Below are 25,869 nucleotides of genomic sequence, written 5' to 3' on the forward strand. Positions count from 1 at the left end.
CCATGACAGTACCACGGGAGAGGGGATCCGCCCTTCGGGGACAAGAAACCTACAGACATAAAAGGGTGGCACCTCTCTCCCGCATCAGTTGGTTTCCTGTCCCTGACGGGGGAACCTCTATAGACATACCTTTTATGAAGAGGTTGAAGACTGAAGATTTGCCTGGACCCGGCAGGCCGACTCAGGTAGTGGGGGTCCCCTGCCTCGGTCTGTCCAGGGTGCCAGAAGCACCACACCACAGGGGCACTGTTTGTGTAGGTTGCAGCAGACGAAGCAGCCTCCGGGAAGGAGAGCTAGCTTGCAACATAGTCCTTCACCGGGTGCGGGTAAGTATGGAGGCTGCGTCCGTCTGCTGGGGTTGTGCCGGGGCTTGCGGTGGCTCTCATGGGGGCCTGGTCTTGTGCGTATCCAGGGGGAGGCTGTGGCGTCCGGCGTGCTTCAGCGTGGGGAAGGAAACGCTGGTGACACGGTTGCAGGCTTGACCCGGTGACGCGTCGGGCGTGCGCGGTGGGCTGCGGGCGCACCTGGATGACGCAGCCGGGCGCGGGCCAATGACGTCGGGGTCGCCGGAAAACATGGCGGCCTATGGCAAAGAGTGCAGGCCATTGCCGGGCGCATGAAGCTCAGGGCTGAGGCTGAAGGGGGGGTAGTCGCTGGGAGCTAGGGGGCGCGGTCCCAGGGGGGAGGGCGTTCAGATTCTGGCGGGGCACCGGGCAGACCATGGACGGAAATCCTGCTGGCCCCGTCCGGGGGCGGTACCTAAGGGGGTGTATTTATGGAGGCTATAGTGGCTGCCAGATGCTTTCAGCCCCATTATTCAAGATGGAGTCGCCAGAGCAGCCTACGCAACAGCACTCACCAGAGCAGCAGCAGCTCACGGAGAAGCCTCATGTAGAAGTCACCTAGCGGCGGACTAGTGGCAGTAGTCACGCTGGTGGCTCTAAAACCAGTCAGAAGTCTAGGTCGGACAAGTCTTCAGGCTGTAAAGTTGAACCATTGGCTAAGAAGAACCCCCACGGATTACAGTACCACTCAGTTGCACGCCACGGGTAAGTGATCTTCAAGAAAGTTCACTTGGTGATATGCTGTTTCCCCTCTTTTTCTCTCCTTATTTGTCAGGGGAGAAAGTGTACCACAAAGGCCAAGCACAAGGAATGTGCGAAGTGCGGAGTACCACTGCTGGATGACTATGAGAGAAAGCTGTGCAGGCCATACGTACAGCATTTAGTGGCAGAGGAAACCCCAGACTTTACCTCCAGCTTAAGGAAGATGGTCAGACAGGAGGTCAGGGGTTCAGTAAGATCCCTATCCCAGGAGATGGTCTTTAAAGGGAATCTGTCACCCCATTTTTCGACTATGAGCTGCCGGTACCGACATCAGGGGCTTATCTACAGCATTCTGTAATGCTGTAGATAAGCCCCTGATGTAACCTGAAAGAGAAGAAAAAGGAGTTATATTATACTCACCCAGGGGCGGTCCGGGTCTGGTTTTGGTCCAATGGGTGTCGCGGTCCGGTCCGGCACCTCCCATCTTCTAACGGTGACGTCCTCTTTTTTGCTGCCTTTCGTGGCTCCGGCGCACTGCTCTGCCCTGTTGAGGGCAGAGCAGAGTCCAGCAGTGGGCTGGCGCCGGGAGAGGTCCGACGCCTGCGCACTGCAGTATTCTGCTCTGCCCTCAAAAGGGCAAAGCAGTGCGCCTGCGCCGGAGCCACGACAGGCAGCAAAGAAGAGGACGTCACCGTTAGAAGATGAAGAGGCGCCGGACCACAACACCCATCGGACCAAGACTGGACCGCCCCCTGGGTGAGTATAATATAACTCCTTTTTCTTCTCTTTCAGGTTACATCAGGGGCTTATCTACAGCATTACAGATTGCTGTAGATAAGTCCCTGATGTCGGTGCCGGCAGCTCATAGTTGAAAAATGGGGTGACAGATTCCCTTTAAGGAAAGAGAACACAGATCTCCGGTGTTAGTTTCAGGGAGTGACTCGGGGAGGTAATGTCAGATTCATCCCCCTCAACCTCTTCATCATCAGAAGTCTGCTCAAGTCGTTCCTGTTTCCCTCTTGACCGGGTGAATCGGCTAGTGAAGGCACTAAACAGTACGATGGGTATTGTGGAGCCCCGGCTGGAGAGGTCCATGCAGGACATGATGTTTAAGGGACTTCATTCCATAGATCCTTTCCCGTGAATGAAAAAATCAATTCACTGATTGCATGGGAGTAGAAAAAACCCGAGAGGAAGGGTTCTCTACCTCCAGCCTTTAAGAGAAGATATCAATTTGAGGAATCGGCCTCATCCGCGTGGGATAAAGCCCCTAAATTAGATGCAGCTGTTGCTATGGCATCCAAAAGTTCCTCCTTACCATTTGAGGACATGGGGAGTTTGAAGGACCCGTTAGACAGAAAAGTGGACGTTTTCTAAAGGTCGCTTGGGAAATGTCAGCAGGTTCTTTTATACCAGTGGTGGCGGCCACTTGCACAGCCCGGTCATTAATGGTTTGGCTAGACCGCCTAGAGGAGCAGCTTAAGGAAATGGCCTTCAGAGATGATATTCCATCCTCCCTTCCTATGATCCAGGGAGCTGCGGTCTTTTTATCGGATGCTTCTGTAGATTCCGTAAGATTAGCAGCAAGGTCGGCGGCCCTTTCCAATGCTGCTCGTAGGGCCTTATGGCTGAAATGTTGGTCTGGGGACATTCAGGCCAGATCAAAACTGTGCAACATTCCATGTGAAGGGGTGATTTGTTCGGTCCAGTACTGGATGAACTTTTGGAGAAGGCGGGGGACAGTAAAAAATGGTTCCCTCCTTTAGCAGGGCCTTCATATAGACATAATTTCAGCAGAAGGTGGTCCGACCATAGAAGGCCGGCCAGGGAAAAGAGCAGATGGGACAGTAACAAGAGAAAAGGTAGAGGAAATATGTTCAGTTCCTCCTGGGATCACAGAAAACCACAATGACTGCTGGACCAGGTGGGAGAGAGGCTGTCGGTCTTTTACCCAGCCTGGTCAAAGATGTCGAATAGTCCATGGATACCCAACGTCATCAAAACAGGACATAAATTTGAATTTCAGAGGACACCTCAGAATAGGTTTCCACTAACTCCCATCCATTCTTCGCCTGCAGAGCAACTGGGGCTGGAGTCTGAGGTTCAGGAACTACAGCAGAAGGGGGTCCTGGTAGAAGTTCCTGCGTTACAAAAAGGTAAGGGATTCTATTCCCCCCTCTTCCTGGTCAAGAAACCAGACGACTCCTTCCAAACTATTATCAACTTGAAAAGCCTCAATAGATTCCTGCTGATCCGTTCCTTCAAAATGGAGTCAGTAAAATCAGCAATAAAGCTGCTCTTTGAAAATTGTTTTATGCTAGTGTTAGATCCTAAAAATGCCTACTATCATGTTCTGATACATACAGACCATCAGCAGTATCTTAGAGTGGCAGTTTCCCTGGGAGGGGTAATAAATCACTTTCAGTTCAGAGCGCTCCCATTCGGGGTCGTTATTGCTCCCTGGGTTTTCACTAAGATGGTTGCGGAGGTCATGGCACATCTTCATGAACAGGATATACTTGTGATCCCCTATCTGGATGACTTATTAATTGTGAACCACTCAGGCCAACACTGCACCGCTCAGTTAGAAAAAGTAACATCGGCCTTACAAGAATTGGGGTGGCTTATCAGTTTTAAGAAATCACGATTGCAGCCCCTGAAAGTGAAGGAGTTCCTGAGTCTCGTCCTAGACTCTGAAGCTCAGGAATGTTGACTACCAGAATCAAAAGTTGACAGTATTAAGCGACAGGTGCTCAGGGTGGTGAATAATGAATCAATGTCGCTTAGAGGAGCGATGTCACTTTTAGGCTCACTCAAGTCATGCATTCTGGCAGTTCTCTGGGCCCAATTCCACACTAAAACACTGCAGTGGGACGTGTGGAATAATGTTCATCGTCAAGAAGGATGTCTAGAAAGTAAATTTTCTTTGTCCCCGATTCCATACAATCCTTATGTTGGTGGTTACACTTGTGTAGAGGAGTTCCCTGGATAAATCATATATATCTCGGGTGGTGACTTCAGACTCTAGCCCCAGGGGCTGGGGGGCACACATGGGGGATATGTGGGTTCAGGGGATATGGACACATTCTGAGCAGAGATCGTCGTCTAACTTGAAGGAGCTGTTAGCCGTAGAACGAGCGCTAAGTAGTTTCCTTGTGTCCCTACAGGGCCGGTATGTCAGACTATTTTCAGACAAGCAGGTAACTGTAGCCTACATTAACCACCAGGGGGGAACTTGATGCAGGTTATTAATAGAGGTGGCGGATCGTATTTTTCAGGTAGTCGAGACTCATCTGCTATCACTCACATCCCTACACATAAAAGGAAAACACAACGTCAAGGCCAATTTTCTAAGACGCAACAGACTCAAGCAAGGAGATTGGGTGCTAAGTCAATCCATTTTCAAACAGATCGTACAGATATGGGGGTCCCCAGATATAGACCTTTTTGCAAACAGGGAGGGCAGAAAAGTGTATCAATTCTGTTCCTTAAATCCCAGAAAAAATCCGTATGCGGTGGATGCTCTCCTGATTCCATGGGACTTCAATCTTGCCTATGCCTTTCCCCCATTAGCCCTATTTCCGATAGATCTAAGGAAGATACGGGCGGACAGAGCACGGATAATCCTGATAGCTGCATTCTGGCCCAGGAGACCGTGGTTTCCCTGGCTAAGGAAGATGTCTGTCACCAGGCCATGGGTTCTTCCGGAGCTCCCAGATCTCCTCTCCCAAGGTCTGATTTTCCATCCACGAGTGTCCAACCTACATCTAGCGGCCTAGTTGGGGCCTAGTTAATACCTTGCTAAAAAGCAGAAAGGCTTCCACAACAAATATTTATATCAGAATCTGGAAGAAGTTCCTGACAATCTCAGGGGCGGAGACTGGAGGAGAGGTTAACATTAACCAGATACTGGAATTAGGGGTTAGAGATGGGTCTAGCCACAAGCACTCTTAGAGTTCAGGTGTCGGCTTTAGGAGCCCTGTACAATTGTAATCTAGTAGGCAATTACTGGGTAACCAGATTCATTAAGGCAGCAGCTAGGTCCAGACCCATTCTTAAAAAGAAGTTAGCTCCGTGGGACTCAAATCTGGTGCGTTGACGGAAGCCCCATTTGAACCTATTGATACAATCCTGATAAAAATGCTATCTTTCAAAACTGCCCTTTTAGTCGCACTAATGTCTGCCAGGAAGGTTAGTGACCTGCAGGCCCTCTCTAGACAACCTCCATACACCCAGTTTAGGGAGGATAGCGTTGTTTTGAAACCATATCCCCTGTGTCTACCAAAGGTGGTGTCAAAATTTCACAGACTGCAGGAAAAAGTTCTCTCTTCCCTCTGCCCCTAATCAAAAGGAAGAATAGCTCCATTCATTAGATGTGAGAAGGTGTCTACTTAATTACATTAGTGTGGCCAACCCGTGGAAAAAGAACAATTCCTTATTTGTAGCCTTTCAGGGGGTCGGGAAGGGGCTTAGAGTCTCCAAAAGCACCTTAGCTAAATGGATCAGGGAGGTGATTTCTTTGGCCTACACAGTAGGTGGCGTGGCAGTCCCGGAAGGCCTAAAAGCTCACTCTGCACGAGCTGTGGCGACATCCTGGGCAGAGAGGTCGGAGGTGTCGCTTGAGGACATATGTAAGGCGGCTACGTGGTCTTCTCCGTCCACTTTCTTTATACAATATAGACTGGATCTGGGTGGCTCCTCCGATCTCAGGTTTGGGAGAAGGGTGCTTGGGGTGGTGGTTCCTCCCTAGACTTTTTTACATCTCTGTAATTCTCTCGTGGTACTGTCATGGGAGACTGAATAATACCTTTTTCAGAGCCCATGACAGTACCCTTATATTTCCTCCCTTTCACATGTGGGTTAGCAACTTTCTGGGCTTTAAGTTTAGCCATGCGTGCAGATATTTTTTAGTTTAAATTGTTGTATATTTTGCTACTAACCTGGAAGTCCTCTCATGCTCTGTAATCCAACTGATGCGGGAGAGGTGCCACCCTTTTATGTCTGTAGGTTTCCTGTCCCCGAAGGGCGGATCCCCTCTCTCGTGGTGCTCTCATGGGCTCTAAAAAACACCGCTACCGGTAAGTAGCTAAGCATTTATAGAACGCCTTGTGTCATTGTCTTACTGCATGACCTAATTTCTCGTGAGATTCAGCTCATGGACAGATGAACTGACATTTTCCTTTAAAATTTGCTGGTATAATTCAGAATTCATTGTTTTATCAATGTTGGGAAGCTGTCCTAGCCCAGATGAAGCAAAACAAGCCCAACACATGATACTACGACCATGTTTAACAGTTGGTATGAAGTTTTTATACTTAATGCAGTCTTTTTCTTTCTCTGAACATAACGCTTCTCATTTAAACCAAAAAGCTCTATTTTTGTCTTATCTGTCAAGTCTAAAAGCCCTATGGCTTATCCAAGTGATCTTTAGCAAACTACAGACAGATCTTTTTGAAAGGCAATGGCTTTCTCCTTGCAATTCATGAACATTAAAGGGGTTGTCCAAATTAAAATGAAAATCCTGCAGTCACTCTGGCTGCAGACTTTTTAATCCCTCCAGAGCACGCACGGTGCACTGTGAGGATTCAACAATTTCTGAGCTGGGAACGGCGGTGATGTATGCGATATGAATGCTTCCTGGCAGAAGTCGTCTAGTGGGCGCAGCCTCCCTTAATTCACTGCTATGGAGTAAGGTCATGCCCACTAGATGGCTTTTGCCTAGAAGTATGCATATTGCCTAAATCACCGCAGCTGCTGGCTTTAACCCTGTTAACATTTGAAAATTTGAGAGGCCTTTAGTTACTTAGAACTTACCTTGGAGTCCTTTATGACTGTGCAGACTATTTTCCGTCTTGCTCTTGTAGTGATCTTTTTTGGCCGACCACTCCCTAAAATGGTATTGAATTTCCTCCATTTGTATAAAATCATTCTGCCTGTTGATTGCTGAAGTCCAAACTCTTTAGAGATGGTTTGTAACTTTTTCCAAAACCAGGGGAAGAGTCTTGAGGAGATCATTTGCATATTCCCAGTGCCTTCTGGGATAAGTGAAGAGTCTCCGCGAGCTCAACGATCACTGGGTTTTGGCGGTTGCAGCTGAAAAGAGGAAATCGGAAAACCAGGGGAAGAGTCTTGAGGAGATCATTTGCATATTCCCAGTGCCTTCTGGGATAAGTGAAGAGTCTCCGCGAGCTCAACGATCACTGGGTTTTGGCGGTTGCAGCTGAAAAGAGGAAATCGGAAAACCAGGGGAAGAGTCTTGAGGAGATCATTTGCATATTCCCAGTGCCTTCTGGGATAAGTGAAGAGTCTCCGCGAGCTCAACGATCACTGGGTTTTGGCGGTTGCAGCTGAAAAGAGGAAATCGGAAAACCAGGGGAAGAGTCTTGAGGAGATCATTTGCATATTCCCAGTGCCTTCTGGGATAAGTGAAGAGTCTCCGCGAGCTCAACGATCACTGGGTTTTGGCGGTTGCAGCTGAAAAGAGGAAATCGGAAAACCAGGGGAAGAGTCTTGAGGAGATCATTTGCATATTCCCAGTGCCTTCTGGGATAAGTGAAGAGTCTCCGCGAGCTCAACGATCACTGGGTTTTGGCGGTTGCAGCTGAAAAGAGGAAATCGGAAAACCAGGGGAAGAGTCTTGAGGAGATCATTTGCATATTCCCAGTGCCTTCTGGGATAAGTGAAGAGTCTCCGCGAGCTCAACGATCACTGGGTTTTGGCGGTTGCAGCTGAAAAGAGGAAATCGGAAAACCAGGGGAAGAGTCTTGAGGAGATCATTTGCATATTCCCAGTGCCTTCTGGGATAAGTGAAGAGTCTCCGCGAGCTCAACGATCACTGGGTTTTGGCGGTTGCAGCTGAAAAGAGGAAATCGGAAAAACCGCGCGCCGATCGGCGCGCGAAGTTTTGCTCATCTTTCATCGTTTTTAAGAAATCTCAAGATGGAAGAGGCCAGGAGCCATTTGGTGAGCTGCATTTCTTGCTACATGTTCACAGATTTACCAGTGGAAAAGCCAAACTTCACATGCCACAAATGCAAGCTTGTGTCCCTGTTGGAGGAAAAGTTGCAAAATCTCGAAGAGAGGTTAGCTACGTTGAAGATCATTAAGGAAGGTGAAGAGTTCTTGGACAGAGCAGAATTATCTCTTCATGTTACAGAAAGAGAAGAAATTCGAAGTGCACCTGAAGAAACAGAGGAATGGAGACATGTGACCCAGAGAAGCAGGAGGATCAGGAGGCAGTCAGCACCCATACTGCTCAGAAACCAGTACCAGGCTCTCACGCAGGAAAACGATGAAGAAATACATCAGGATAAGACTTTGCCAACAAACAGCAACCTTGTACGCCCTCAGAGTCCTCCTGGATGGAGAAAGAAAAATGTTGTGAAGAAGAAACGGAGAGTGGTGGTCATGGGGGATTCCCTGCTGAGAGGAACAGAGGCTGCTATCTGCAGACCGGATATAACTTCAAGAGAAATGTGCTGTCTTCCAGGTGCAAAAATTAAAGATGTGTCTGACAGGATATCAGGACTCTTCAGACCTACAGATGACTACCCATTCCTGCTACTACATGTGGGGACAAATCACACCGCAAGAAACGACCTGAAAACCATCTGCTGAGACTTTGAAGACTTAGGCAAGAAAGTGAAAGAACTGGGAGCGCAGGTGGTCTTCTCTTCCATCCTCCCAGTGGATGGCCATGGAACAAGGAGGTGGAATAAGATTCTGCAGGTGAACAACTGGCTACGTCGATGGTGCCGTCAGCAACGATTTGGATTTCTGGATCACGGAGTGAACTACTTATACGATGGACTACTTGCTAGAGATGGGGTGCACCTTACGAAGACTGGAAAGCATGTATTTGGAAGTCGCCTTGCTACACTTGTAAGGAGAGCTTTAAACTAGAACAACATGGGAAGGGAAGCAAAAGACCAGAAAAAGCCATACACCTGACAAATGCTATTGAGAACTCTGCTATTAGAAGTGGAAAGGAAGAACAAAGACGAAAGAATCTAATTAATAAAAATATTGGAGAAAGAGAAACCAATCACAAACTAAAATGTTTCTATACTAATGCACAAAGCATGGGCAACAAACAAGGAGAATTGGAACTACTAACACAGGAAAAGAAATATGATGTAATTGGAATCACTGAAACTTGGTGGGACAATACACATGATTGGAATACAAGACTAGAAGGATACAACTTATTTACAAGAAACAGACTTGATAAACGAGGAGGGGGTGTCGCATTGTATGTTCGAAACGCGTATATCTGCACAGAGATTGAAGCTTCAGAGACTGGGAGTTCTGTGGAAACTGTTTGGGTAAGAATACAAGGACAGAACAATGGAAAGGACACCATTGTAGGCATTTACTACAGGCCGCCTGTGCAAGCCGAAGATATAGATGAACTCTTTATGCATCAGATGGCCAAGTTCTCCAAAAAATATGACATAGTTGTCATGGGAGATTTCAACTATCCAGACATTTGTTGGGAATCTCTCTCAGGCAAAACTAACAGGTCAAGGAAATTCTTATCCTCTCTTGCTGACAACTTTATCTTCCAAAAGGTAGGGGAGAAAACAAGGGGAACTGCTACCTTGGATCTAATCCTTATAAACAGGGAGGAAATGGTTGAGGAGGTAAAAGTGGCTGGGACCCTAGGAGGTAGCGACCATGCTATTTTAGAATTTTGGATAACTAGAGGTGGAAGACCTGTGAAGACTCAGACGTCAAGGTTAGATTTCAGAAAGGCAGATTTTAAGGGATTCAGAAAGAGAATTGGAGGGATCCAATGGCTGGATATCCTTAAAGACAAAAATGTCCAGGAAGGATGGGAAATCTTGAAAAATGAAATTCTCAAAGCACAGTTGTTAACAATTCCGAAAAAAGGGAAGAATAGGAAGCATTTAAGGAAACCAGGATGGATGAACACAGAACTTAAGCACATGCTAAAAAGGAAGAAAAAAATGTTTATAAAATGGAAAGAGGGAGGCATATCTAAAGAAGAATATAATGCTGTCTGCAGAACCTGCAGGGCACAAATCAGATTATCTAAAGCTGAAAATGAACTGAGGCTTGCAAGAGATGTCAAAAGCAATAATAAAGGATTTTGGGGATATGTCAAAAGTAAAAGAAAAGTCAAAGATGCTATAGGATTTTTACAGGATGAAAATGATGAAATGGTAAGACAGGATGTTGAGAAGGCTGAACTTTTAAATTCCTATTTTGCATCTGTTTTCTCTCAGAAAGGAAATGCAACATCAACTGTTATTCACTGTCCTATTAAGGGAATAGAAGAATCCAGGATATCTATAAACAGAAAGATAGTGAGGAAACACTTAGCTAACCTAAATGAATTCAAGTCTCCAGGTCCAGATGAATTACACCCCAGAGTACTGAAGGAGATAGCAGAAGAAATTTTTGAACCCCTCTCCATAATCTTTGAAAATTCTTGGAGAACAGGAGAAGTGCCAGAAGACTGGAGAAGAGCAAATGTTGTTCCTATCTTCAAAAAGGGGAAGAAGGTGGACCCAGGCAACTATAGGCCGGTGAGTCTGACTTCTATACCAGGAAAGATCTTTGAACAAATTATTAAACAACATGTATGTCAATACCTGGATAAGAATGAAGTGATTAAACAGAGTCAGCATGGGTTTCTAACTAATAAGTCATGTCAGACTAACTTAATTTCCTTCTATGACGGTATCACTGATTGGGTGGATCAAGGAAATGCTGTAGATATAGTATATCTTGACTTCAGCAAAGCATTTGACAAAGTCTCTCATACAATCCTTATTGAAAAAATGACTAAGTATGGAATGGACAAGGCAACTGTTAGGTGGATTCATAACTGGCTTAGTGATCGGACCCAAAGAGTGGTCGTAAATGGCTGCACATCCAGTTGGAAGAATGTCTCAAGTGGGGTACCACAGGGCTCTGTCCTGGGCCCTGTATTGTTCAACATCTTTATCAACGATTTAGATGAAGGAATTGAGGGTAAACTGATTAAATTTGCTGATGACACAAAGCTAGGAGGGATAGCTAATACTAGAGAAGAGAGAGAGAGGATTCAAAAAGATTTAAATAAACTGGAGAAGTGGGCAGCAACTAACAGAATGGTTTTTAACAGGGAGAAATGCAAAGTACTACATCTGGGCAATAAAAATGAAAAAAGCATATATAGAATGGGAGGAATAGGGCTAAGTGACAGCACATGTGAAAAAGACTTGGGTATACTAATAGATCACAGACTGAATATGAGTCAACAGTGTGATGCAGCAGCAAAAAAGGCAAATGCAATTCTAGGATGTATTAACAGAAGCATACAGTCTAGATCACGTGAAGTCATTATTTCCCTCTACTCCTCTTTGGTCAGACCTCATCTGGAATATTGTGTCCAGTTTTGGGCACCACATTTTAAAAAAGACATCAACAAACTGGAGCAAGTTCAGAAAAGAGCGACCAGAATGGTGACCGGTCTGCAAACCCTGTCTTATGAGGAAAGGTTGCAGGATTTGGGAATGTTTAGTTTGCAAAAGAGAAGACTGAGAGGAGACTTAATAGCTGTCTACAAATATCTAAAGGGCTGTCACATTGTAGAAGGATCAACTTTATTCTCATTTGCACAAGGAAAGACTAGAAGCAATGGGATGAAACTGAATGGGAAGAGACACAGATTAGATATTAGAAAAAACTTTTTGACAGTTAGAGTGATCAATGAGTGGAACAGGCTGCCACGAGAAGTGGTGAGTTCTCCTTCAATGGAAGTCTTCAAACAGAGGCTGGACAGACATCTGACTGGGATGATTTAGCGAATCCTGCTTTGAGCAGGGGGTTGGACCAGATGGCCCAGGAGGTCCCTTCCAACTCTACGATTCTATGATTCAACTTGACTAGCATCAACAATTCTTCTTCTGAGGTCCTCAGAAATCTCTTTTGTTCATACTATGATACACTTACACAAACATGTGTTGTGAAAATTAGCCTTTGAAAGATCCCTGTTCTTTAACCCCTTCAAGACATGCAATTTTCTGCTTTTTCCTCCCCTCTTTCAAAGGCTCATAGCTTATTTATTTTTCCATCAATATAGCCATATGAGGGCTTATTTTTTGCGGAACAAGTTGTACTTTTGAATGACACTATTTTTTCTACCACAAAGTATACTGGGAAACGGGAAAAAAATTCCAAGTGCAATAAAATTGCAAAAAGAGTGAAATTCCATAATTGTTTTTATTTAATATGTTCATTGTTCATTGTATGGTAAAACTGACTAGCTAATTATGAGTAAATAGATACTAAACATATATAGTTTTGTTTTATTTAAGTGCTGAAAGACTAATTCGGAAATTTGTAAAAAAAAATGTTGCTTTTGTCGCCATTTTCTGAGACCCATAAGGTTTTCAGTTTATGGGATTTGAGGCTGTGTTAGGGCTTATTTTTTGCACCCGAGCTGACATTTAACTGATGTCATTTTGGGGTAGATAAGATGTTTTGATCACCTCTGAATGCATTTTATTACAATGTTGCGGCGGCCAAAAAAATCGTAATTTTGGCGCTTTGACAGGAAGGTCGTAAAGACAGGAATGGGGGTCACCAGAAGGCCTCTGGCTGTCATGAATACCCATCTGCACCCTGCGATCACATCACAAGTGCACCAATGGGAGCGTGGAATGACGCGTCCCCTGCCGGGGCGAGTTAAAATGCCACTGTCAGATTGACAGAGAGATTTAACAGGTTAAAAGCCGTGGCGGAGCTCCAGTCCACCCGTGGTTGTTAGAGGCACATAATGGCTGATTAAGTCAGCCATCATGTGTAGGGAAAGATGACGGCTTGGCGAGTATGCCCGCATCAAAGGCAGGGACACGACATGTGACGTATATGTACATCATATGTCGTGAAGGGGTTAAATAAAACAGGCCATCGACTCGTACCTGATTAATTGTCATCCTATTAATCAATTTATCTGCTAATCCTAAATGTTCCCATACTTTTGCCACTCACAGCTTATATTGGATAATTTTCCTAGTAAGAAAGTGTCAAAGTCTAATATTTGTGACACATTTGTTTTATTTGTTTATCTTTATATACTTTTAGAAGTTGTGTGAAAATGTAATGTAGTTTTAGGTCAAATTTATGCAGAAATATGAGTATTCTGAAGTATTCCAAAACTTTCAAGCACCAATGACTACTAAACAACCAAGTGTATTACATGATAAATACGGCTTAATTTGTGGGGACTTTTCATGCTCACTTTTCGGTTGTTGTTTTTTTTTTTAAATTCAGATAACTCTAGCAATCAGATTTTTCATAATTTTTCTTATGTGCTTCCCCTAGGCTTCTCTAAAAGAATCAATAATGCTTGTGAAAATAAAAAAAACAAACATAAAATTAATTGTGGTTTTAAAAGCCAAAAATAAAGCCACAAAAATGTTTGACGGAAGCCCATAAATAAGGTTGGACAATGCCTTTAATGTTTATGCGTCTTACAAAATGTTGAGGTTTTTTTATTGATCAATTTTTAGGTATGAAGTAATAAAAACACATACTTCATATTATACCCAGATTTCCCAAAGTATTGCACACGTTTAATGTAATGTCTAAATAAATCCTTATTCACCATGAAAAATATATAACATTCTATGGTTTACAATACATAATAAAAAAAACTATAGTGTAATGATGTAAAAAAAAGGGCCTTATAGCATAGAAGTGTTAAAAAAAAGACTGTAAGAAAGGGATTGCATTGATTCACCGAGTACATATGACTGCAGCATGCACGGGAACTTATCTGTAGTGGCTATTGAAGAACACTGTGAAGAAAAATGAATTATGAGGCAGAGAACCTTTCTTGGAATGTCCTGAGAGGTTGCGCTCTCTTCCACAGCTGTTTTCTGTGTCTGTAAATACATAATGCAGAAAACATTGTCATAAACAGCACATAGTATCTTACTCTTTAGAACACAAATTTATCCACTCCATGTGTCTAGTTACATCAAATCTCATTCTGAAATTTTATTACAAATAATTAAATACTGTATAATTAAATAAAACAATAACATGAGGTTTTGAATCTACTCAAAAAGGACAGAAACAAAATCACAAAGATCTTAAGGCAGGCCCATCAGATGTCCCAATACAACCTAAAGTACATACAATATTGAATAGATCTTTGACAAGATGAGACTGGTGTACTTGCTTGGAAAACCTACATCAGATTGCCTATATACCGTATTTTTCGGATTATAAGACACACTCCCCCCCCCCCAAATTTGGGGGCAAAATGGGGGCGCGTCTTATAATCCGAATATTGCTTACCGGGGAAAACGGCTGCGGTGAGGCGGGGTCCCAGGAGGCAGAGTTGCTCGCTGCTGCAGGAAGCTGGTGGCGGTTGCAGGAGTGGGGCGATGCTGTGGTAGGAGGAGAGAGGGTTCAGCGGTGTGAGGCTGCAGGCACTGGGCTTGCACTTCCCATCCTTTTCAATGGTGTGGACTTCGGGAAAATGGCCGGCGGAGGCGGCGCAGATTGGGATTGAAGGGAAGGAGCACCTTTTGACTTTTTGAACTCAAAATTAGCTGGAATTGAGAGGAGACACCATGTTGTGTTTGAAGAACCCCTAATGTGCCTAAACAGTGGAAACCCCCCACAAGTGACCCCATTTTGGAAACTAGACCACTAAAAGATTTTATTTAGATATGTGGTGAGCACCGTGATCCCCAAGATGCCTAACAGAAAATTATAATATTCTGTTGTGAAAATGGACCCTAAAAGTTGCAATTTCTCCTGCATACAATGATACCCCATATGTGGAGGAAAACAACTGTTTGGATGCACGTCAGGGCTCAGAAGTGACATTTTGGAATGCAGACTTTGATGGAATGGTCTGCAGGCGTCATCTCGCAGAGCCCCTAATGTACCTAAACAGATGAAATCCCCCACAAGTGACCCCATTTTGGAAACTAGACCCCTCGAGGAATTTATCTAGAGGCATAGTTTTATAGTAATGATTATAATGCTTTTGGTTTTACTGGTGTATGAATTTATCATATGGTGGTATGTGTAAGTTGTGCAGAGAACATCATAGTAACATACATATATTTGCCATATGCCAGTCCTGTGGTACAGACCCTGTTATTATGGAATCTTTATAGATTAAAAATAGTGGTCTATCTATGACTGTACTTAATTCCTGCAGTACTCGGGGGTTGTCAATTTTAGTGATTTTTAGACGTTGCCATACTTCCTGCTGGGTTAACCCCTTCATGACCAAGCCTATTTTGACCTTAATGACCAGGCCATTTTTTGCAATTCTGACCAGTGTCCCTTTAGATGAGGTAATAACTCAAGAACGCTTCAACAGATCCTAGCGATTCTGAGAATGTTTTTTCGTGACATATTGGGCTTCATTTTAGTGGTAAATTTAGGTCGATAATTTTTGCGTTTATTTGTGAAAAAATCAGAAATTTAGCGAAAATTTCAAAAATTTCGCAATTTTCAAATTTTGAATTTTTATTCTGTTAAACCAGAGTTATGTGACACAAAACAGTTACTAAATAACATTTCCCACATGTCTACTTTACATCAGCACAATTTTGGAAACAAAATATTTTTTTGTTAGGAAGTTATAAGGGTTAAAAGTTGACCAGCGATTTCTCATTTTTACAATAAAATTTACAAAACCATTTTTTTTAGGGACCACCTCACATTTGAAGTCACTTTGAGGGGTCTATATAGCAGAAAATACACAAAAGTGACACCATTCTAAAACTGCACTCATCAAGCTACTCAAAACTACATTCAAGAAGATTATTAACCCTTCAGGTGTTTCACAGGAACTAAAGCAACGTGGAAAGAAAAAATGGACATTTTAATTTTTCCAACAAAAATTTTCAAATTTTCTTTTAGCATCAATTTTTTCATTTTCACATGGGCAACAGGATAAAATGGATCCTAAAATTTGTTGGGCAATTTCTCCTGAGTACACCGATACCTCATATGTGGTCATAAACCACTGTTTGGGCGCACGGCAGGGCTCAGTATGGAAGGAGTGCCATTTGACTTTTTGAATGGAAAATATGCTGGAATATTTAGCGGTTGCCATGTCACGTTTGGAGAGCCCCTGTGTGCATAAACATTGGAGCTCCTCCACAAGTGACCCCATTTTGGAAACTAGACCCCCCAAGGAACTTATCTAGATGCGTAGTGATCATTTTGAACCCCCAGGTACTTCACAAATTGATCTGTAAAAAAAAAAAGTACTTTTTTTTTCACAAAAATTTTCTTTTAGCCTCAGTTTTTTCATTTTCACATGGGCAACAGGATAAAATGGATCCTAAAATTTGTTGAGCAATTTCTCCTGAGCACACCGATACCTCGTATGTGGTCATAATCCACTGTTTGAGCGCACGGCAGGGTCCGGAAGGGAAGGAGCGCCATTTGACTTTTTGAATGGAAAATTAGCTCCAATCGTTATCGGACACTATGTCGCGTTTGGAGAGCCCCTGTGCACCTAAACATTGGAGCTCCCCCACAAGTGACCCCATTTTGGAAACTAGACCCCTTATGGAACTTATCTAGATGTGTAGTGAGCACTTCGAACCCCCAAGTGCTTCACAAAAGTTTATAACACAGAGCAGTGAAAATAAAAAATAATTTTTTTTCCTCAAAAATGATTTTTAGCACACTATTTTTAATTTTCACAAGGCTAACAAGAGAAATTGGACCACAAAAGTTGTGGTCCAGATTGTCCTGAGTACGCTGGTATGTGGGGGGGAACCACCGTTTGGGCACACGGCAGGGATCAGAAGGGAAGGAGCGCCATTTGACTTTTTGAAATGCAAATTACTTCTGATCGTTAGCGGACACCATGTCGTGTTTGGAGAGCCCCTGTGTGCCGAAACATTGGATCTCTCCCAAAAATGATCCCATTTTGGAAACTAGACCCCCCCAAGGAACTTATCTAGATGCATAGTGAACACTTTGAACCCCAAAGTGCTTCACAAAAGTTTATAACGCAGAGCAGTGAAAATAAAAGATTTTTTTTTCCTCAAAAAATTATTTTTTAGTGCGCAATTTTTTATTTTCACAAGGGTACCAGGATAAATTAGACCCCAAAAGTTGTTGTCCAGTTTGTCCTGAGTACACTGGTACCCCATATGTGGGGGGGAACCACTGTTTGGGCACACGTCGGGGCTTGGAAGGGAAGTAGTGACATTTTGAAATGCTGACTTTGATGGAATGGTCTGCGGGCATCATGTTACATTTGCAGAGCCCCTGATGTACCTAAACTGTGGAACCAGCGTCGGACTGGCCCACCGGAGAACCGGAGGATTCTCCGGTGGGCCCTGGCATCTGGTGGGCCCTGGCACCTGCTGGCATACAGGGCCAGCAGTTGCCTAGGGCCCCGCTGCTCCAGGGGCCCCCAGCCAGTGGTGTGTCGCACACCATGCAGCTGCTATGGGGGCCCCTGCCAGCGGAGCAGCAGCGGGTGTCAGGAGGCAGGAGCCCCTGTCCCCGCTGCTAAAGAGAAATGAACATTCACTGCGAAGCAGTGAATATTATTTCACAGTCTCCACCCCCAGAGGCCCCGCCCCCAGCCCAGTAAGCCGCTCTACAGACTACAGCTGTAAATCAGGGCCGGCGCCGCCCTCAGTCCCCTCTGCTCCTGACTCACAGCCAGTGCGCGATGACGTCACTACATCGCGCACCCGCTGTGTGTCTGGCAGAGGGGGCAGCTCCTGACACTGAAGCCGGGATCAGCGTGGGAGCGAGGAGGAGAGGTGAGTATTGTGTTTTGTTTTGTTTTTTATATCTCTCTCGCTCTCTCTATCTATCTATCTATCTATCTATCTCTATATATCTCTCTCTCTATCTCTCTTATATCTATCTATCTTTCTATCTCTATCTATTATCTATATCTATCTCTATATCTATCTCTATCCATTATCTATATCTATCTATTTCTATATCTCTATCTATCGCTCTATCTTTATATCTATCTTTCTATCTCTACATCTATCTCCATATCTATCTATCTCTATATCTTTCTATATATATATATCTCTATATCTATCTATTATGTCTATCTATCTATCTCTATATCTATCTATCTTACTCTATCTATCTCTATATCTATTATCTCTATATTTATTATCTATCTAGCTACCATCTATATCTATCTATCTTTATCTATATATATCTCTATCTAATATCTATATCTATCTATCTCTATACCTATCTATCTATTTATCTATCCGTTATCTATCTCTATATCTTTTCTCTGTATCTATCTATCTCTATATCTATATCTCTCGCTATCTATCGCTCTATCTCTATATCTATATCTATCTTTATATCTATATCTATATATCTCTATCTATCTCTATATCTATCTCTATATCTATTTCTCTCTATATCTATCTCTATATCTCTCTCTATAGCTATCTATCTATATATCTCTATCTATCTCTATATCTATCTCTCTGTATATCTATCTATCGCTCTATCTCTATATCTATCTTTCTATCTCTATATCTATATATCTATCTATCTTTCTCTATCTATTTATCTCTATATCTTTTCTCTGTATCTATCTCTCTCTATATCTATATCTATCTATCTATATATCTATTATCTCTATATCTATATCTATTTCTCTCTATATCTCTCTCTATATCTATCTATTTATCTCTATCTCTATATCTATCTCTCTGTATATCTATCTATGTTTCTATCTCTATATCTATCTATCTTTCTCTATCAATCTATTTATCTCTATCTATTATCTATATCTATCTCTATCTATCTATCGCTCTATCTCTATATCTATCTTTCTATCTCTACATCTATCTCTATATCTATCTTTCTATCTATCTCTATATCTATATATATCTATCTATTATGTCTATCTATCTAGCTATCTCTATTATCTATATCTACCTATCTCTATATCTTTCTATCTTACTCTATCTCTATATCTATCTGTTATCTCTATATTTATTATCTATCTATCTCTATCTATTATCTATATCTATCTCTCTATCTATCGATCTCTGTATCTATCTCTCTCTATATCTATCTCTCTCTATCTACCGCTCTCTCTATCTCTATCTATCTTTATATCTATATCTATCTATCTATCTCTATATCTATCTATTATCTCTATATCTATCTACCTATCTATCTCTATATCTATCTCTATATCTATATCTGTTTCTCTCTATATCTATCTCTATATCTCTCTCTCTATAGCTATCTATATATTATCTCTATATCTATCTATATATTATCTCTATATCTATCTATCTCTATATCTCTATATCTATCTATCTATCTCTATATCTATCTGTTATCTCTATATCTATCTGTTATCTCTATATCCATATCTATCTCTATATCTATCTCTATATCTATCTATCTCTATATCTATCTTTCTATCTAACACTATATCTCTATATCTCTATATCTCATTATCTATCTATCTCTATCTCTATCTCTTATCTCTCTTTATCTATCTATTGATCTATCATCTATCTCTATATCTATCTATTATATCTATCTATTATCTCTATTATCTATATCTATCTATCCATCTATCTATCTAGCTATCTCTATCTATCTCTATATCTCTCTCTATAGCTATCTATCTTTCTAACTCTATATCTATCTATCTCTATACATATCTCTATATCTAGCTATTATCTCTATATCTATCTCTATATCTATCTTTCTATATCTATCTTTCTATATCTATCTCTATATCTATCTATCTCTATATATATCTCTATATCTATTTTTATTTATAGCCATCTATCTATATATATTTATCTCTATATCTATCTATATATGTCTATATTATTATTATTATTATTATTATTATTATTATATCTGTATATCTCTATCTATTATCCATCTCTATCTATATATATATCTATCTCTATATCTTTCTATCTATAGCTATCTATCTCTATATCTATCTATCTATCCATTATCTATTTTCTATCTATCTCTATATCTATCTACCTATCTATCTATCTATATTTCTTTCTATATCTATCTTTATATCTATCTCTATCTATCTCTATGAATCTTTCTATCTATATCTATCCATTATCTACTTTCTATCCATTATCTACTATCTATCTCTATATCTATCTATTTCTACATCTATCTTTCTATCTATATCTATCTAACTCTATATCTATATAGCATTATACCATATGAGGGGGTGCATTATTCCCTATGAGGGGGGCAGTATTATACCCTATGAGGGGGCAGCATTATACCCTATGAGGGGGGCAGTATTATACCCTATGAGGGGGGCAGTATTATACCCTATGAGGGGGGCAGCATTATACCCTATGAGGGGGTGCATTATACCCTATGAGGGTGGCAGTATTATACCCTATGAGGGGGCAGCATTATACCCTATGAGGGGGTGCATTATTCCCTATGAGGGGGGCAGTATTATACCCTATGAGGGGGCAGCATTATACCCTATGAGGGGGTGCATTATTCCCTATGAGGGGGTGCATTATTCCCTACAAGGGGGGCAGTATTATACCCTATGAGGGGGGCAGTATTATACCCTATGAGGGGGGCAGTATTATACCCTATGAGGGGGTGCATTACTCCCTATGAGGAGGGCAGCATTACTCCCTATGAGGGGGTGCATTATACCCTATGAGGGGGCAGCATTATACCCTATGAGGGGGGCAGTATTATACCCTATGAGGGGGTGCATTACTCCCTATGAGGAGGGCAGCATTACTCCCTATGAGGGGGCAGCATTATACCCTATGAGGAGGGCAGCATTATTCCCTATGAGGGGGGCAGCATTATTCCCTATGAGGGGGGCAGCATTATTCCCTATGAGGGGGGCAGTATTATACCCTATGAGGGGGGCAGTATTATACCCTATGAGGGGGTGCATTATTCCCTATGAGGGGGGCAGTATTATACCCTATGAGGGGGGCAGCATTATACCCTATGAGGGGGCAGCATTATACCCTATGAGGGGGTGCATTATTCCCTATGAGGGAGGCAGTATTATACCCTATGAGGGGGGCAGTATTATACCCTATGAGGAGGGCAGCATTATTCCCTATGAGGGGGGCAGCATTATTCCCTATGAGGGGGGCAGTATTATACCCTATGAGGGGGGCAGTATTATACCCTATGAGGGGGGCAGTATTATACCCTATGAGGGGGTGCATTATTCCCTTTGAGGGGGGCAGTATTATACCCTATGAGGGGGGCAGTATTATATTCTATGAGGGGGCTACATTATATTCTATGAGATGGCTGCATTATACTATGTGAGGGGGCTGCTTTATATTCTATGAGGGGGCTACCCCAACTCCTGCTACATAATTAAGACATGTACAACCTTATATTATACCCGGATATTAGCGTGTTTTACCACATAATTGGTGGTCTGGTATTTAACTCTATGCAGCTACATAGTGGGCCCCAAGAATGATTTTCTCTGGTGGGCCCAAGGTGTTCCAGTCCGACGCTGTGTGGAACCCCCCCACAAGTGACCCCATTTTGGAAACTAGACCCCCCAAGGAACTTATCTAGATGTGCGGTGAGCACCTTGAACCCCCAAGCGCTTCACAGAAGTTTATAACGCAGAGCCGTTGTTGTACAGTTTGTCCTGAGTACGCTGGTGCCCCATATATGGGGGGGAACCATTGTTTGGGCACACGTAAGGGCTCGGAATGGAACTAGCGACGTTTTGAAATGCAGACTTTGATGGAATGGTCTGCGGTCGTCGTTACGTTTGCAGAGCCCCTGATGTGCCTAAACAATAGAAACCCCCCCACAAGTGACCCCATTTTGGAAACTAGACCTCCCAAGGAACTTATCTAGATGCCTGGTGAGCACTTTGAACTCCCAAGTGCTTCACAGAAGTTTATAACGCAGAGACATGAAAATTAAAAAAAAAAAAAATTTTCCACAAAAATATTTTTTTAGCCCCCAATATTTTATTTTCCTAAGGGTACCAGGAGAAATTAGATCCCCAAAGTTGTTGTGAAATTTTTCTTGAGTACGCTGATACCCCATATGTTGGGGTAAACCACTGTTTGGGCACACGTCGGGGCTTGGAAGGGAGGGAGCACTGTTTAACTTTTTGAACACAAAATTGGCTGGAATCAATGGTTGCACCATGTCGCGTTTGGAGACCCCCTGACGTGCCTAAACAGTGGAAACCCCACAATTCTAACTTCAACCCTAACCCCAACACACCCCTAACCACAGCCCTAACCCCAACACATCCCTAATCCCAACCCTAACCATAACCCTAACCCCAACACACCCCTAACCCTAATCCCAACCATAACCCTAACCACAACCCTAACCCTAATTCCAACCCTAACCCTAATTCCAACCCTAACCCTAATTCTAACCCTAATTCCAACCCTAACCCTAATTCCAACCCTAACCCTAATTACAACCCTAACCCTCTTTCCAACCCTAACCCTAACCCTCTTTCCAACCCTAACCCTAACCCTCTTTCCAATCCTAACCCTAATCCTAATGGAAAAATAAAAATAATTTCTTTATTTTATTAGTTGATCCTGCCTATGGGGGTGATAAACGGGGGGGTTTATTTACTTTTCATTTTATTTTGATCACTGTGAGAGTCTATCACAGTGACCAAAATGAATGAATGGAAATTGCAGCCGGCGGGAGCACTGCGCATGCTCCCGCCATTTTCCAATATGGCAGTGCCCATGGTCCGGGACCGCGGGACACCGGGAGCCATAACGGCACTCGGTGAATACCGGGGGTGGGAGGAGGGGCGATCGGAAGCCGTGGGGAGCGGAGGGAAGGCGTGGGGGGAGATGATGACAGTGGCGGCACATCGCCGCTGTCATTCAGTGGCGGGGGCAGATCGCCCCCGTTAACGGGTGGGGGGGTTAGATCGCTGTCACCAGCCATGTCCAATGCTACAGCAGCGTCGGACATGGCTGGATTGTAATATTTCATCAATTTTCATTGATGAAATATTACTATCGCTCCGATTGGCTGTTTCACTTTTAACAGCCAATCAGAGCGATCGTAGTCACGTTGGGGCCGAAGCCACGCCCCCTATGGTGAAGAACAAAGCCCCCTGTATCTGCGGGTCGGGTGACATTTCAGTGACCTAGGTCACCCGACCCGCAGGGGGGGCTTTAAAGTCATGACGCCACATAGGCGTCACTGGTCAGATTGGCACCAGTTTTCATGACGCCTATGTGGCGTCATTGGTCGTGAAGGGGTTAAGCAAGTGACATTTAATGGAGAATTTTTATCCCTGATCATGTTATCTGTCATGGGATTTTCTTATGTAAATACTGTTGAAGAAAAGTCATTTTCCTCATCCTCATCCACCATTTCACCCAGACTATTTTTAAGGGGGCCAACACTATCATTTTTTAGTTTCTCACTATTTATGTAGTTAAAGAATATTTTGGGATTATTTTTACTTTCTCTGGCAATGAGTCTCTCTGTCTCAATCTTTGCTATCTTGATTTGCTTTTTACAGAATTTATTTAATTTTCTGTATTTATTTAATGCCTCATCACTACCTACTTGCTTTAATTCTCTAAATGCTTTATTTTTGTCCCTTATTGCGCCCCTTACAGCTCTATTTAGCCATAGTGGTCTCCTCCTATTTCTAGCATGTTTATTCCCATACGGTGTATATTGTGCACAGGTCCTATTCAGAATGTTAATAAACGTCTCCCATTTTCTTTGTGTATTTTTATGTCTCAGGATATCGTCCCAATTAACTGCACCAAGATCATCTCTCATCCGTTGGAAATTTGCTTTCCTGAAGTTTAGTGTCCTTGTAACCCCTCTACTACACATCTTATTAAAGGATACATGAAAACTTATTAATTTGTGATCACTATTACCCAAGTGACCCCCAACCCTTACATTTGATATGCTGTCTGGCCTGTTGGTTAATATTAGGTGTAGCAGTGCCCCCCCCTCTTGTTGGGTCCTGAACCAGTTGTGAAAGGTAATTGTCTCTCATAGTTGTCAAAAACCTATTACCTTTGCTGGAACTGCAGGTTTCGGTTCCCCAATGTATTTCAGGGTAGTTGAAGTCCCCCATAATAATGACTTCTCCTTGAGTCGCAGCTTCATCTATTTGCTTTATGAGGATATTCTGTTGCTTCCATTATTTTTGGAGATTTATAACAAACCCCTATCAGTAATTTATTATTTTCCCCCCTCCCCTTATCTCTACCCACAGGGACTCTACATTTTCATTAGATACACATATATTATCACGAAGGATGGGTTTTAAGGATGATTTTACATATAAACACACGCCTCCCCCTCGCTTATTTGTTCGGTCATTTCTGAACAGACTATCGCCCTGTAAATTAACCGCCCAGTCATGGCTCTCGTCCAGCCATGTCTCAGATATCCTCACCATGTCATAATTATGTTCCAACAACATTAACTCCAATTCCTCCATTTTGTTGGTGAGGCTTCTGGCATTAGTATACATGCACTTTATGTATCTCTCTGTACCTCTATTCTTTCTTAAATTATTAACTGTTCTAACCCCACCCCCCATGCCACCCCCACCCCCAATTTCATTATTTGTCCCCAGGTCTCTATCTGCACTGTCTTCCCCTCCTATAAAAGGAATACTCTCCCCCCCCCGTCCCTAGTTTAAACACTCCTCCAACGGATTATATTTATTGTGTTGTGTCAACAGGGTAAAAACTAATTGTATTAATTTGTGGATGTGTGGTACTTTTTGAAGCAATCCTGAATGCAAGGGTAAATTGTGCCTTTTCGGATTCCGCTCTTGGAGCATACTCTACACTGTTTTGTGATCTTTCCTTCTTCGCTGTTAGGGGAACCTCTGCTGGAAAACGTTGGCCTGGGACAATACGGGCACTATCTGTTTCAGAAGTACTGGGACCCTCACCTTCCTGAGTGTGAAACATAAGTGCCTTGATGACTACCTCCTAAAACTGAAGGAAGGTCCCTGTATTGCCTGCAGATCGAAACAGCAGAAAAACATTGTGCAGTGCGCCATCTGTACAATGTGCAATGCCAATTATTTGTACCATACTATAGCTTTTCGCATGGCACTGTATAGTTTGAGAACCTGATCTGATCTATACCCCCCATGTACTTACTATAATCCAAGACACAATCTGGCTTTGGGACTTGTGTTGTGGTACTTCAGACAGTGACAAGGGAGCTTGTCCTTATACTTGATCACCAGCATGTTGTCACTGTATTGGGCTCTGCTTTTGCCCTTTCTCAGCAGTTGCCCAATTAGCGGCTTAGGGAGGCCTCTCTGGTTTGCCGCATGCAACTGTACCTCTGACGAAGAGGATCTTAAAGAGCGGGATGCTGGTAAATAAAAATTATCTATGTAGTTATCTATGTAGAGGTGATAACCTTTAACCAGCACTGGGTGCAGCGATTCCCACACAATTTTCCCACTCACCCCCAGGACAGGGGGGAATTCAGTGGGGTCAATCTGGGTTTCCTTCCCTTCGTAGACCTTAAATCTGTGGGTATACCCTGAGGTACTCTCACACAGCTTGTACAATTTAATTCCGTACTGCCGGAATTTTAGCCTCTCTTTTAAAATAATCTGAGATTCATCTACAGTGGATATGGATAGTATTCAGACCACTCTGCAGAAATGTTTGTAAATTTATTAAAAAAGAAAAATTGAAATATCATATGGTCATAAGTATTCAGACCCTTTGCTCAGTATTGAGTAGAAGCACAGTTTTGAGCTAGTACAGCCATGAGTCTACTTGGGAATGATGCAACAAGTTTTTCACACCTGGAT

General features: G+C 42.8%; 1 protein-coding gene across 15 annotated transcripts in view; it reads right to left on the bottom strand.

Annotated features, from left to right (window-relative positions):
• The window catches only part of PRPF40B (pre-mRNA processing factor 40 homolog B), a 143,452-nt gene that overhangs the window by 89,027 nt on the left and 28,556 nt on the right, over positions 1–25,869 (bottom strand). For all 15 annotated transcript variants that reach the window (XR_012233072.1, XR_012233071.1, XR_012233073.1 and 12 more), the window contains one exon: positions 13,892–13,945. Coding sequence is in view for 12 of the 15 variants with exons in the window: in XM_073580213.1 (XP_073436314.1) it covers positions 13,892–13,945 (54 nt within the window). In the remaining 3 variants the exon portion in view is untranslated. The remainder of the gene's footprint in view (positions 1–13,891; positions 13,946–25,869) is intronic.

Source organism: Dendrobates tinctorius, unplaced genomic scaffold, assembly GCF_039654945.1.
Source record: "Dendrobates tinctorius isolate UK_male_01 unplaced genomic scaffold, ASM3965494v1 ptg000064l, whole genome shotgun sequence".
NCBI lineage: Eukaryota > Metazoa > Chordata > Amphibia > Anura > Dendrobatidae > Dendrobates > Dendrobates tinctorius.